We start from the raw sequence: 15,674 nt of genomic DNA, 5'->3' as shown, positions 1-15,674 counted from the left end.
TCACACACAGCCCTGCTCCCAGTTGTGCCTAAGAGTCTGCCTAAGCCAAAATGATTGTTGAACCAAAGGTCTTAGGAGCCTTCAAAATAACTTCTTCAAAACCAAATAAAACAGGGCCTACCAGCCATTTGAGCTTTTTCTCAGCTCCATTTATTTGAAGTATCCTTTAAGATAGCTATTATCACCTCTGAAATGGATCTACTTAGCAATTAGCCCCGGCTTGCCAAATCACTTGGGTCTAATTTCCATTTATTTCTTCCACAGAAAAAAAAAAACCAACAGCGGCAACTTCTGAGCACTTTCTTAGTTTGCCAGTTTGTCATATGGACACCCTAGTTCTCTATCCTAGTAAAGCTTGAATAAGAGAATGATCATTCACAATAAAGAACCTGAAAACATGTTGGATCAGGTAAAATACTGGTAAGTTTGACAAAATTACTCTGTCTCCCAGATACTTGAGGGAAGAACAAGTAGTACGCAGGGAGGAGTATGTGTTCTTCCTACAAACACTACATATTATCTGGACATAATGTATTTTGTCTGTAATATAGAGATGAGAACATGACAACAGTGGTGAGTGAGGAATGAGACGAGTTAAGTTTGGGGCATTCTTCACTGGGTTTGTTCATGCCTGTCTGTCATAAGCCTGGTCCCTTGCCCTGACAACAAAACCAGGGGCAGAAGACCCTTAACTATGCAGGGAAGAAAAGCCACTACGAAAGGAAAAAAAAACAAACAAACAAACAAACAAAAAAAACAACCAGGGAGACTGTTTCAAGTGCTTAAATCATAGGGAAAAAAAACCGAAGTGGTTTAACTATTCTAACTTCTAGTGAAGCCATCAAAGCTGAATGTCTAGAAAATTAGGCCCTACAGAATAGGATGAGTAATTTCATTTAAAAATCCTAACCTGAATCCTTATCCTATGGGATATTAAGTAAATGCTGACTTTCCAGCTCTTCTTGACTGCTGCAAGAGTTAAGTGCTCTCCCTAACTCAAAGGTCTCAAAAATCCAGAGAATTTAGGAAACAATGAATGAAGAGACCTGCAGCTAACTGAACAAGTTCACACATCAGAAAGCAATCATTACATTGTCTATTACTAGCAGGTGGTTAACCATGAATGTTTATTACTTGACAGCTACAAAGCTACTTTTATTTTTTTTTGTAGGTGACCAGTGTTCTTTGTTAATAGCTACTGGAAGTTATTTATACCAACCCAATGTCCATCACAGTTTTGTTTCATAACAAATAGACTAAATGACACATCTGTTGACCTTGATAGATCAGCCACGTAAAATTCTTATATTTAATGCTCATCCTGACTAATCTTGATTTCTTGCCTTAGAAATTTTGTTTGAATTATGCTGGTGATCAACACTGAGAGTACCTACTTACATGCAAACAAAACCATAAAATCTACAATTCTGATATTGTTAACAGTGCTGAGAAGTCACACTTAACAAAACCACTATAGGCTGGAAAAGGCCTACATGTTTGACTCTACAAATTAATCTCCAAAACTGCACTTATTAGGGAAGATGCTTACCATTTTACTCCTCTTCCCCACTTGCCCTTTATTGCTTTATGTCCTTATCCACATGGGCATTTGCACACACCTGATTTTATAGCATTATTCACAACAGCAGCTTGTGTGGTATGAGTTTCCAGGATCATGGCCTTAATCAGGAACAACTCTTCCTTCATCGAGTCAGCTCGTAGTGAGCAAGTTTCTTTGACAGAATCAGAAAGACAGCGGAGAAGTTAGAATAAGAGTAACCTGTGAAGAAGCTATGCTTGAAACAGGTGGATCAAATGACAGAAGTCTGATACCAAATCTCTCTGTATTATTCAAAATAATTACACATTTTCATGAAATGCCTAACAGCAGCAGTTCTCCAACTCTCTAGACTGCAGTCAACCCTGACAACATACTGTGGACTACTGTGTGGACATATTACTATTTCTTTAACCATTATATTGTTACAGTTCTGTGGTTCAGCATCTCAAGGGTACACAAACTCTATTCACAAACTCCAGCTCTATGTGTTGAAATAAAAGATTTCTTCACATGCTATTTTTCTGGAAAGCAGGGTTTGTACTTGCTTTGTTTTCTTCGGTATAAACTAAATGGAGTGGATTCATACATCAAGAAAATCATTGGATGAAGGCAAGACATCAGAAAAATATTAAAGTGAATGTGTGAGAAAGTGACTAACATAACCTGCAAGATAAAGCTTGTCTTGTCACCATGAACCATAGGTTCTCCAATATGCAGGACACCAGGAACTAGCATTGGGATTTTGCAAGCTTTAAGTAAATGGGCAAACACTTATCTTTCCATTCACTAACTGTTCAACTGCACTTTCAGGCTTCGCTATTCTTTGGCTCCCACAGCAATGCTAGGAACATCCCCACCTGCAATACAGTTAATAAAACAGGCAAGGGCTCTGCACATGCTTCATTTTACAGAGATGAGAACAGGCTGGGACTGTTACCCATCAGCGGGATCAATGGAATCACTTATGTCTGCACAATTAAGAGAGCCTTATGCAGATTTTTGAGGCCTTGTTTAGTCACTGTTTTTGCCCCAAATCATTAGTAATACTATAGAACTGCATAAATATGGAAAAAAAAAACAAAACAAAAACAGAAGTGGGGGGCGAAGCCTTCCTGAGAAGCACTCTCTCACTTTTTCCCCCCCTTTTTAATTTTAAATAAAGCTGTCTGCGAATTTGAGCCTAGGGAGACCTTCATTAAAATCAATTAATCAGTCAGCCTCTCTGCTGAGTAGCTTTCTGGAGACAAAAAGTCAAAATACGGTTTGGGAGCAAGCTGTGTGCCACTCCTGCCAACTCTCCCCCCAGGGCCGCAGCCCTCGCCCCCGCCCCGCCCCAGCGGGCTCGCTGGTGGCCGCCGGGCGAAGGCGGGCAGGATCCGGCCCGCGGGCTGCAACCGGCTGCTCGGGGAGGTCGCGGGAGGGGGCCGGGGCCCACCTGGCTGCGGGGAGACCCCGCTGCCCCCGAGGCCTGGCCGGCCACAGGGAGCGCAGGTGGCCCGGGCCTCCAGCTGGTAGCTGGGCAGGTGAGGGGTTGGGTCTGGTGGCCTCAGCTCCCCCTCGGTTTAGCGACCTCGGCGAGGGCTGATCGCTTCCCCCCGATGCGGCGGAGGTGACGGCCGCCTTAGGAGCCAGCTGCCGGGGCGGGCGCCACCTTCCCGGCCCCAGCACCCACCCCAGGAGCAGCCCCCAGCCTCACCACCGTCTGCGAGAGGCTGAGGGGGAAAGTTAGCGGCGGGGCGCGCCCTCCTCCCCTCCCCACCCCCGCTCCGTGCCGGACAGCAGCTTCCGCCGCCCCCGCGGCGGGGAGGCGCGGGTGTCCCCCGGCGGCGGCGGGCGGCCCGGGTGCCCTGCTCCTCCCGCTGCCGGCGGCCGCCGCCGGGGCAGCACAGCTGTTACAGAGCCGTGCTGGTCCCTCCTCCCAGCTGCGGCTGCCTCATCTCCCCCCACCCAGCCCGTCCCTCCCCTCCGCCGCTCCCGACGCTGCTGCCGCCGCCGCGGCCGCCACCTCCTCCTCCCCACCCCCACCCTCTCTCTCTCGCTCCCCATCTCTCTCTCTCCGTCCCGTTCCCCCCCTTGCCCCCGCCTCTCCCCGCCCTGCCGCCGCCGGCCCTGGCAGAGCAGGCACCGCAGGGGGATCTCGATGTAACACCATGACAGGCATCGCCGCCGCCTCCTTCTTCTCCAACGCCTGCAGGTTCGGGGGCTGCGGGCTCCACTTCCCAACCCTGGCGGAGCTCATCGAGCACATCGAGGACAACCACATCGGTGAGTGCCCCGCGGGGCCGGGGCAGGGGCCGCGACCGGGGCAGGGCAGGGCGGGCGGCGGGGGCGCCCCGCGGCGGCGGGCGCAGGGGGCGTGGGGGCCGCGTGTGCGGCGGCAGCGGCGGCGGGGCGGGGTGGGGGGGGGGAGGAAGGCAGGCACAAGGTGCAGTGGAAGCCGAGGGGGGCGGTGGCCGCTGGTGGAGGGAGGTCGGCGGGCGAGGAGTGGCAGGAGAGGTCCTGCGGGCGACGTGGAGGGCTCCTCGGGGAGGCGGCGTGCGGCGCGGCGGCGGCATGGGTGGGTGCGGGGGAGGCGTGCAGCCCGCCGGCCCTGGCGAGGGGGGAGTTAGTTTGCATTGGCAGGAGGGAGCGCAGAAGCCCGGAGGAGGCGGTGGAGGAGGGAGGAGGACGGGCACAGCACGCCGCCTGCTGCTTCCGCCCCGGCTCTGGCTGTCAGGGCTCCGGGGAGGGAGGGAGTCGCCGCCGCGGCAGCCATTCCGCTTCCTCCTCCTCCTCCTCCTCCTCCTCCTCCCGCCGCCGCCTCTGCGTCCTGTCAGCGCCGTTGCTAGGTGTGGTGGGGAGGACGGGTGGCAGTCCGGCCGCACCGGCCGCCGCAGCGCCTCTCGGCAAAGGGACGGCGTGAGGGAGGCCGGGGCCGCCGGCGCGGTGGGCGTGGAGGGAGGGCCCGGCGGCGGCGGGCGGGCGGGAGGCCAGGCGGCGGGGCCGGCGGCCCGCGTCGCCGGTGCAGCCCCTGGGGCGGGCCGGACGGGAGGGGAAGGCGGCTGCGCTGGGACTCGCTGCAGTTAGCGGCGGAGCCCAGGCCAAGGCCGCGGAGGGCGGGCCGGGTAGCGCCGCGCCGGATCATCACCTGTGGGCTCCCCCCCCCCCGTGCCGCGAAACGGCCGCTACCCGCTCGGCCGCCGTCCCCCGCTCCCCTCGGCCGCCCGTCCCGCCGGGGGCCGCGGGGGCGGGGTCGCCGCCGGGCCTGCGGACGGCGGGGCGATGACTCGTCAGTGCCTTCCCGGCGAGGGCGCCTCATGGGCGGCGGGCGGGAGCGTGCGCAGGGGCCGCCGGGGCCGCCCCTCAGCAGCGCGGGCGGCGCCCAGGGGAGGAGGGGGCGGCGCGGCTCCCGGCCGGCCGCGGGCGCCAACTTTCCCTCTCCCCTCCCCTCCGGCGGGACCGGCCTGCCCGCGGCCGGCCGGGCCTGAGGCGTGCCGGCCTGGAGGGTCTGCCCGCCGGCACTGCGCCCCCCGCCCCGGCTTCTAGCCAAGCGTCTCGACCGTGCGCCGTTCGGAGCCGGGCACGGCCCCGCCGCGGGGCCGCTGCCACCCCGCACCTTTGCTCTTCGGCCTCGGCAGGTGCGCTGCCTTGGCTGGTAGACTACTTCCCCTCTGAAACTTCTCGACTTTCTCTTTTTGCTAATAAAATACAGCGCTTAAACTGTCAAAAGCTGAGCGCATTCTTTAAAGCAGACCAAGTTTGAAAGTTTGGGGAAAATACAGAAGTTTTAAGTACCCGCAGACCGGAGACTCCTGGGTTTCACTGCAAGTGTAAGGAAAAAACGCTGCTGCTGCAAAACGCTGAACCTACTGTGCGTTTCAGTTTATTAAATTTTAATAGGCAGGCCTGAATACCTGCAAAAAAATCACTGAAGTTTAAATTGTGAGTGTAATGTTACATTAATGTAATGTTATAGGTCAGCAAGATGAAAGGTGTGGTTCTCATAATTATCACGATGCCTAGTATGAGGTAACAAAACCACATACCGCAAAACCGTGTAATTTATGACTCGACGTGGTGCAAGCATAACATTGTGATATTCTTGGTTTTTTTTTTTTTTAATCTCAGATTCTTAGCTTTTCCTACACTGTGCATCACATTACACCAGAAAAGCTTAGGGGAAGCAGTTTCCCAAAGTGAAAGTTCGTAAGTCATCTTGTGTGTCCCTCAAGTGGATTATCAGCGCCTAGGTGCCACAGCCCGCAGGGTGTCAGAAAAGATACAGTCCAGCCCATGTGGTCTGTGCATTGCTCTTAATCCCTGATCCGTGGTTCTGAGGCTTCTCTGCAGTGAGCTGAACTATATGCTGAGATACTATAATTTCTTAATAACTGTATATTTAATTCTATAGCTGGTGTTCATTACTTTTTTTCCTATCTCAAAGTTTAGAAAGTATTAGAGATCCAGCACACACATGCATTTAATTGAACAGGTTGTTTGCCGACGCTTGCAGGACACAGAACTGAAACTTTGCACATACAATGTCAGACGTTCAGCTGATTGGGTACAAACTGGTGGAGGATGACGTATGGTTGCTCGTGCTTTATCTTTAATGTTTCACCTCAACATGATGGCAGGTTACACTTGACCTGCTTGTGAATACAAGATGCGGGTACATTATGTTACTTGCCTGTATCAAACACTGGAAAAATCAGTAGGAAGTTGCACTGGTGACACCGAGTATGGATCCCAGTTCCCACATGGAGGCTCAGCTTCACAGTTTGGTGCATGTGAGGGGCTCCTGGCACAGCCTGAAGGATGAGAATCAGCCAAAAGGTGATGAACCTTTCCAAAGGCAGCTGGGAAATAAAGGAGTAAACGTCTGAGTGGGAGCCTGTATTGGAATTAGTTTCTCAGTAAGTCTGATGCAAGCAGCATCCAATTTTTGCTGTCATACCGGTCTAGAAATGTGTGCTGAAATTTGTCACAATAAAAATTGACTGTAGTTTTTGTCATAGAAAGCAAAGAGTAACGTGCCGTATGAAAACGCATTGCTTCGGACATTCTGTGTGTGCTGCAGGAATGACGAAAACCTGATTGAGTTATTTTCCATTATTAGTTTAAACTGAAGTGGGCGATTGCTGGGCAGGCAGTGTTACAGCGCAGATAGCAAACCATGCTGCGAACAGCTTTGTGTGGGGAGGCGTGTGTGGCTTGGGCTCTTGATGGTCTGGCTGCTGCAGCGCTGCTGCTCTGCCACATTTCATGGGATGAGTTAACAGTCGTTCACATGATCGGTGGAGTGCTGGTAAGAATTTGGTCGTTTTTCAGAGCTGTAATTGTGTCTCTGAAAAAGTGGGAACAAATACTTATCAAGGGATCTTTTTTTGGCTAACCTTACAAATAAAGCTCAACTTAGAATAAGGAAACACTTGTGACATTCTGGGGACAGCATATATTTGGTTTCTGAGGGATTTTGTAGTTGCTTTCCTTATTCATAACATAACATAACACTCATGAATAATCATACAGTAATGAAATAATTCAGTGTACAGTGGTTTGTTTTTCTTCTCCTGCATCTTAGTGGCTGTCTGATAAATTGCCAATTACTTGAAGAAGTATCAGTGCAGATAACCTGGAAGAGTTGCGCCCGTTCCATGAAATATTCAACTGTGAGATGGTGCTACGTGCCCATCAGCATATCAGCTGCTTTCTGGGTTTTGCATTTATGTATTCAAGACTTGTGAAGAGTTAGCCTGGTTGAAAGCACTGCTCTGGAGTCTTCAGTAAAGCCCTACTGGTGTCCTCTGCAATGATACCATGTTCTGCAGGAGGAACTCTTGTAAGTCTGTAGCAATACTGTCAAACAGTGTATTCCCATTTTCTCTGGCTCACAGCTGAAAATAGATACTGATTTAAAACTGCTGATGAGTAAATGCTTCTCTGTGAGCTTTTTCTACCAGCACGTTGTCCAAGCAACCTGAAGTGCTGCAGGTGTGCCGGGAATGGGGCCTTTAGTCTGCCTTGCTAGGCTGTCTTCTTGCCTCTTGATTCTGGCTGCTCTGATCCCTTGGAGGTAGTTTGGTTGCCTTTTCTGATGTCTCTAGTCTGGGAGCAAAAGGCCTAATTTACTGCTATTTGCCACATTCACACTGTATAATTTTATTGCATTTCTGCAGTCTTGGTGGTGTCTTCAGCTGTGATGTTAGGAACGACACCTCTTGTTCCACAGAGTGTTTCTGAAATTACGTTTAAGTCTTAACTTGGTTTAAGTTATCTTCTGGGGCATTTCCAGCTGTTCATAGACGTCCAGAGGGTCACACAGTTTGGTTTCTAGGTTTTTTGTGGGGTCCTCCCCCATTATTTGATTCTTTCTTAATCTACCCATAATTGAACTGCATCCTTTTGAGTGGAGGGGTCAAGTAGCTCCTTAAAGCTAGTTGCTAGTACAAAGTTTGCTCTGATGCTGAAGAGCCAATATTTAAATTGACTCCTTGGTTCATGATGAGCACTGACAAGCTATACGCGCCTGTGCAGCTGTATGGATGATTTGAGCAGTTCTGCTTCTCCTGAGACTCATTGAGTATTGAGAAGATGGATGTGAATGAAATGAGTGTTTGAACAGTCAGTGGTGGGCCCAAAGAGGTGGAAGGGTGGGTAGGAAGAAATACAAAAAAATAGATCTCAATACACTCTTACCTTAATGGAAACAGAGTTTGTTAATTGTATTGCACTGAAACTGCTACAAGAATTTGAAGGGAAAAAATAAAAAGGCCATCTGCTTATACAGTAGTCACACAAATTAAGATGATCCACTGTCGCTGAACGTTTCATCGTAACTTTGTAAGAAGTCCCCGTGTTGGATAGCTTCCAGCAAAATATTTGTGTAGTACTGGTGTCGGGACTGGGAGCTATGATGCTTCCCCTTGGAGCTGACCAACTCCCAAATATTAGGGTTGGACCTGCAACCGAACAGTGCTTGCAGTGGCAGCAGAGGCAGCTGCTTTCCTAAGTGATAGGATTAGCAGGAGGAAAAAAAAAAAACAAACCCAACAAACCCACCTTCTTCAATAATAGGGTAGTTGCAGAAGACAGACCAAAATCTTGTATGTAAAATACTACCCATCTGGAATGTTCAGGTCTTCTGAAGGGGGAAGGAGGCTCCTGAAATTCTGTGTCTGGTGGTAACTTTGGCATCTGCTACCTCCAGTGACTTCAATTCTTATTTAATATTAGGCAGTCAAGGGGCCAGATTCCACAGCAAAGAGGTCGAGTGGTTTAATAATAAATTTGCTGAACGCGTGCAGCTTGCTTGAAGTTGGCCCTTTCAGTATTTTCTCAGAAATACTAATAAAGGTTGGGCTGTGTCCTCACTTTGACAGTAAAAGGTGTTGGATTACAAGCTGGCTGTGAGCTCATGCAGAAAAGGCATTTGGTATTGCTAAAATGTTTGCTTCGCTCCCCTCTCCTGTGTTGCCTGAACTTCCACTAGCATGCTGGATAAAGTGCATTATGACATAGATGACAGCTTCTGTATTGGAGCCCACAGCATGCTATGTAAAACAAGCATAAAGAGATGCAACCCTTTCATGTTGCTGGTGATGAGGATGAGGGGCTACACACTTCAGCGTTTACGGAAGGCCTAGCAGTCTTAAGTCTGTAGGAAAGATTCTGTTCGCTTTAAGCTGAGCTCTTCAGAAGAGTGTGAACATCGTCAAAGTGATTACTGTCATGTAGCTCTTTTTTAGCACTTTGCTCAATGTGTAAATTAACGTTTGGAGCCGAGATGGGCTGTTTTGAAGAGGTGGTAGATCTTAACCCAAGGCTTTTTACACTGAGAGTTGATGTAGCAACTAGATATGTGGGATGCTCTGCTCAGTGTCTCGAAATGAGGAGGACAGACCTGTACTTAGTTGCCATGCTATGTAATGCATATAAACCCGTGGCCTTGCAAAATAAACTAACAAGTACATATATTTACTTCAGCAGTAGTACTAATGGTTATTCATGAAAAGCAACTAGAAAAACCTAGTTGTGGCTATGTTCATTTTAAGTTCATCCTCTGTCCAGCTTCTACAGCTGTAATTTTTGTTATTTATGGAAAATGCATTTCACAGTGATGTGGAAGGATGTATGTTCCAAAGATGCCGCTTATTCACTTTGCAAGTTGGTGTGGTGAGCTCTTCTACTTCAGGAAGGCTTTTTTGTCAAATAGTCTTTTTTGACCAACAGTTCTGATCAGCACTTTTTTTCCCCCTACTCGTAATCTTGAGCAGAGTTGGGGTTTGGATTATTTTCCAGTTCCAGATCTGTTTTCCTTTGCTCTTTGGGTTTGAATTTAAATAGGGATAAAATGTAAGTGCAACATTTGTAACAAATTCTAGGTTATATTAATCATATGGAGGTAAATGGAATTGCCATTAAACTTTAACTAAAACATGATTTTTGATACTTCTGTGACGTGAAATATGTTCTTGTTCTGAGGTTACCAAGTACATTGAGGCTAAAGCATAATGTGTTTTAATGGCATAAAGTTTGAATGATGTATTTCCTAGGAGGAAAGGGCTGAAAACAAACATCTATGAACGTGCTGCAAACTGATTTTTCCTTTTTAAATTTGAAGGCCTAACGTAAAGCCAATAGGGATCTTGCCTTTTTCGTCTGTTGGCTTGAGCGGCTTTGGGTGAGGCCCGTTACTGGGCTCCATCCTTACCGTCAGCAGGGATAGCTCCTCTTATATGATAATAGATCTACACAAATGCAAGTCAGAAAATGAAAACCTGAAGGAACTTGTAGCAGTTGTGCTGTACTTCACTTGTGTAGGGCATACTTATCCTTGGGGGGAAATTTATAGTGACTATTATGTCTGCTCTTCAGGGTGCGACAGTATGTTTTCATAGGTAACTTGCAGTCCTTATGAGAAAGGTAAAATAATCAGGTGGCTGCCAGTCAAATTATCTTTTTGTCACTTCATCATTTCTTGCGGAATGTGAAAAGACCAGGAATTATATATTAAATTGAGGCAGAGGATGATCTAGAGGAAGAGATGATGCTAGAAGATGAAGGAACATACCTATTCAATCTAGAGACAATCCCACCTACCATTCCTTCCTTCTATATAATATAATGCAAATACAAACAAGTAATCACAAATGTTTTGTGTCAAGCTGCAGAATGCTTTAATGCAAAAGAAATAATCACTGGAGGCCAGCTGGTTCCAGTGTACTCTTTATGTTGCTCCTGAATGTGCTTTTTTTATTTCTAATTTTTTTTTTTAATAATCAGTGGTTCACTGAGAATTAATTTTGTCTCCAGTAAGCACCAGTAATTCAAAATCTAGATGATAAACATCTAAGTAGCAGCTATATCACTTTGAGAAATGCAGAGACAAAGATCTTAATGCTAATTTGAAATGGCAGCAATTAGAGAATTGATTTGACAAATCAGCTGTATTTAACAAAAAAAAGTCCCTGGTTTTGAGGTAATGTCTCTATGAATAATTTCACAATTAAACAACCTATTCCTTTTACTCGGTGTCTGACTCTGTCTTGAGACTTTTGCAAGTACTTTGAGGGAGTACGTATCATTTATTAAACTTATCTTTAGTTACAAGATGCTGGAGCAATATTCTGGTCTGTAGAATAGAATAATATTCTGATGTATGGTTAATTATTTTATTTTATTTTATTTTTTGCTTTTTCACCCTGAATTCTTAGGAGACTTCTTCTTAAGTTTGTGCCATGATAAACAAGGAGAATGGATTTCTTCACCAAAGATGCTGATGTCTTTGATGAGTGCCCAGGATGGAGTACATTACTACTGTGCAGTTTAATTTAAGATACTCTAATTCATGAAAGAATAAATTGACTTAAATGCAGGTGTTAGTTGTATCTTTTAAACGTTCCATCTTGTATTACAAAGGATGAGTAGAAATGGAAGAAAATTGTCAGTGTAATGGAAGAAATTGAGTGGGATATTGAAGCCAAGCTGGTTGGTTCTCTGGCCAAAAAGTTTAGAATTTAATTGTGGATTAATTTTGAAACATTTCTTCTGACTTTGAGGAGGATTTCACTACATGCTAGTAGAGACCATCTTTAAGAGACTTTTGTGAAAAGCTGAGCACTGTCATTTTGAAATGTTGGCATTGCTGAAACTGCTCCAACAAAATGTTTTTTTAATTTAGGAAATATTTGGACACTTCTGAGATTCTCCTCCCTCCTTTTTTTTTTTTCCTTCCCCTCCCAAAACTACTTCGTTGAACTTGAGTAAGCTGCAAATGTTTCTGTTCCTTCTGGAAATAATTTTTTTTTTCTCAAAAATATTTTGACAGTAAATATTCATTGAATAAAAATAGAACTGATGAATATCTGAGTATGCTGTAGAAAGAAGAAATATATGTAAAGTATCACTTATTCCTCAGCAGTGTGTTATATAGTCACCGTCTGACTTTCTGGGAACTGTCCTGTGAGAAGCAAGTGGAGCTGTAACCCAGGAACTGGGAGGTGCTATGCTTAAGACACAAGAGATCCAATTTCACTACTCTGTGAATTTGGCATGGGTACACGAATGTGAATTCAGCCCCTTATGTGGTAGATGACAGTGAAAACAACACTATGTCATTATTTCAGTATTTTTTTTTAATGCAATCCTGCTGTGTATCTTCATTAGAGAGCCTGTGTGTGTATTAGTGTTACGGGAGTGACCTCAAAATGCATTTAAAGGCTTAATGTAGGCTTCAGATGCTTGCCTGCTTGCAGGTGAAAGCTACATACCAAATTACTGAGGTCTACCCTTGCTTTCTTTGTCTTCAGATGAAAGGACTGACATTGATCCACGTAAATTTGGTGACAAACTTGTAGGGAAACCCTGAAAGTTTGCGTGTTTTTCCAGCAGTCTGTTGGAGAAGTGTTGCAGCTTCTCTGACTTACTGTTGAGGAGTGCCTTGCAGGCACCGCTGATGGTTGTACTGGGTTAACTGGGTGATGTGAAAGTTGTTAAGGTCCCAGTTTTGATGCAAAAAAGTAACAATGAACCACTCATATACCTGTATTTCAGTTTGGGGTCAGGGAGCTTTTCTTCCTGTTTAGCCCATTAAGCTCTTGGGATGCCTGCAGAGCCTTCCTACTGAAGCTTCAGGTTTTTGTTATGTGAACTTTTTTTTTTCGTTTTTGGTTTTTTTTTTGCATGGAATAGAGGGAGGGAAAAGATAAGTGGAGTTCTAAGGAATATCCCACATAACTGCTTTTCCCCATGAATTTGTTTGGGCCATATTGCAAGAGCTTCCTGTATAAAAAGATGGATTTGTGGAAGGGGGGTGAAAAATCTCCGCAGCAGTGACGGCACAGAAAGGGGAGGAGGGTCAGGAGTATGCTGCTCTGTGCGCTCAGGCTGGAAGTTATTCGCCCAAATGAAGAATACCATGGATGTGGCAGGATGGACCAGGCAGCTGACAGCTTCATTGACAGGAAGAAATTCAATAAAAATTACTTAGTACTGCTATGATCTTTGGAGGGAGAAGGAAAGCTTGGAAGGGGTTTAAAATAAAATCCCATGGTTGCATATTCTTCTAGGGACGAACTAGGATGGGCTGGGATTCTCTAGTGCAGTTATGAGTGCTCTATGCTCCTGGGATGATACGGAGCAAAGTAGTGGTGTAGTTGTGGAGGGTGGGAAGATAATGTTATGTGTGGGGGTTTTTTTGTATGCATTTCCATTTCACAGGGCTAGGCTAGGGAGTCTATCTTTTCCCAGGCTCAGTGTAAGCACTTGCTTATACTTTAGAGAGACTTTCTAGCTGTGCTATAGGACTCTTTCCACACAGCCCTAGCATTAGTAATAATTGCATTTTCCTTACACCTCGGAAAACCTCTTAAATTGACTGAATACTCCTAAACTGTGAAAATGCTGTTATAGATGGGAAATGCCAACACTGTGGCTATATCAGTCCTCATGCTTTATCTTCAGCAGTTTTGCTTAACTGAGTTCCAGATTTTGGTCTCCATCCTAGGGCAGCTCTCTGGAGAGTCAGCTATCTGTACGTAAGGTCTTGTTCTTATTTCAACTCTCCAGAAGAAACCCTTTCTCTCTGGCAAGTTTTTGTTTGTTTGTTTTTGTTTTTGTTTTGGTTTTTTTTTTGTGAGATTATGAAGAGCCGGTCTTAAGAACAGAGCAAATACCCTGTCTTTGCTGACAGTTGCCTTGGGGCAATTACCCAGGGCTCTCTTTAGACCAGATTCAGTGGGAAGATAAAGTCTGTGTTGGACACTGTGATCTGGAACATAGTTATATGCCAAGCGGTTTTAGTGGCTTGCTCAACCTGCTTCCACAGCCAGGGTAAATATCAAGAGCTTGTTCAGGTATGCAAGAATAATTGGATGCCCAGGATAGGGAAAAGGTATTTGTTGCTGTTACCTTCTGTGGATGTTTTTGGTTGCACTCTTGGATTTTAATTTAAAAAAAAGCATTTGAACAGCCTTTACCTGATGATTTTTAGTTCTGTAGCAATTTTCGTATCTCTGAGTTAGAAATCATTGTGAAAGACATGGGCGAGAAATTCTGTATCTGCTATTGCTGTACCTGAACTGTACGTATGGTCTCAAATGCATTTCAAATATTGAAATAAATATAATAAAAATAAAAACTAATTTGTAAGCTTCATTGAATGTTCTGGATATATACTGGGTTAATTGATAGTTGGGTTTTTTTCCTTAATGGTGACCTGACTTTTTCTTTTTTAACTAGTAAGTGCTGTTCCTGTAGCAGTATCACCCTAATTCTACATTATTCCACTAACCTCTGAAACATGGTGGGTGTACAGCTAGTGACCCCTTCTTTTCTTGCAAACAGCACAGTGTGCCAGCCACAGGATTGCTTACTATCACTAAGTATTTCGGGATAGAAGGAATGCCTCTTCCCTGACCCTGCCTATATGAAGCCATAGTATTTGCATTTAGAAACCAAATTCCCTTGCTCCCCCGCCCACCCCAACCCCTTAATACTGGAAAGGAGTGGAGTTTTGCCTGCAATGGTGTAGGTGGCTGCTGAAGATACTTGGTACCTCATGAATTCAAGATTGAGCTGCAACATGTAATTTTGCAATTGTTTGTTTTGTAGTAGCAGGTGTGCATACATATTGAAGCCATGTTAGCATTTGTTTATAATCTCTAGTGGTGGTGTGTGGCTAGAACCATGACACGGAATTGAGTATACAGTTTTCTGGAAAGTATTGTTAACTTATAATTTAAAATTTATTATCCAGTCATTGTATTCTATTAGACTTGCTATATCAATAATTAGGGACAACAATTCACACTGATCTTTCTGCATGTGTAATTTTAAAATATTAGTTGTAATTGAAGACTAGGTAAATGTTTCTTTCAGAAGCCTGCAGAGGTGGTTAGGATAAAAAGTGAGAACTGAAGAGAGGGGGTTAGGAAGAGCCCACATATTTAGTTTGCTTTTGGCAAATTGACACAAGATAGTAAACTGCAGTGGTAAGAAGAAAATAAACCTTCCAGTGCCTGTGTTTTGGAATGACAGTTGCGTGGGATTAGTCATCCTTTCATGACTGAAAAAACAACATACATACTAGGAGGTGTAATTTGAAAAAAAATTTTTTTTCTTCACTGTGTTGATCTGTGGAGAAAGGCAGACCTTTACATGTTTGTTTCTTCTGTTCTTTCCTATGTTTGCTTCCTAAAATAGTAAAATTCAACTCCCCACATCCCCTGCCACCTTTCTTCTTCTCTGCCAAGCCCTGACTGGCAGTGGAAGGAAAGGGATTTATAAATTCCATACCTACCTGTTACTGTCTATGGAGGAAACTCAGCTCAGGCAGTGTTTAACTTTTGATAAGCAGTTAGGTTCAGCAGAGCATTCTGCTACACGTACACACAGACCCCAGTGTTTGGTTCTGTGTGCCCCAAAGTGGTTTGCCCTTTGCATAATAAGTACCCACCTAGAAAGGCATTCTGTGTGCATTCTATGGTGGAGTTGGTGGGTACCTGCTTTAGGGTTTTTAGGCAAATCAGAAATTGCCTATTGTTCTGTTACTGCTTTTAGAAAGGTCTGTGCTCACCTACTGCTGACCCTTCTGACTGTTCTGTTCCCTTTTCCTGTGGCTCCGCAGGTGAGT

At 45.6% G+C, this 15,674-nt stretch overlaps 1 protein-coding gene across 1 annotated transcript in view; it reads left to right on the top strand.

The window, feature by feature from the left end:
- Positions 1–3,603: 3,603 nt before the first annotated feature.
- The window catches only part of JAZF1 (JAZF zinc finger 1), a 196,006-nt gene continuing 183,935 nt past the window's right edge, over positions 3,604–15,674 (top strand). Inside the window, exon 1 of the mRNA XM_086741577.1 lies at positions 3,604–3,826. Coding sequence (XP_086597703.1) covers positions 3,712–3,826 — 115 coding nt within the window. The 5' untranslated portion in view covers positions 3,604–3,711. The remainder of the gene's footprint in view (positions 3,827–15,674) is intronic.

The sequence above is a fragment of the Chlamydotis macqueenii genome, chromosome 2, assembly GCF_036417535.1.
Source record: "Chlamydotis macqueenii isolate bChlMac1 chromosome 2, bChlMac1.mat, whole genome shotgun sequence".
NCBI lineage: Eukaryota > Metazoa > Chordata > Aves > Otidiformes > Otididae > Chlamydotis > Chlamydotis macqueenii.
Note: the sequence above shows the minus strand (reverse complement) of the source record. Positions and strands in the feature narration are given on the sequence as shown.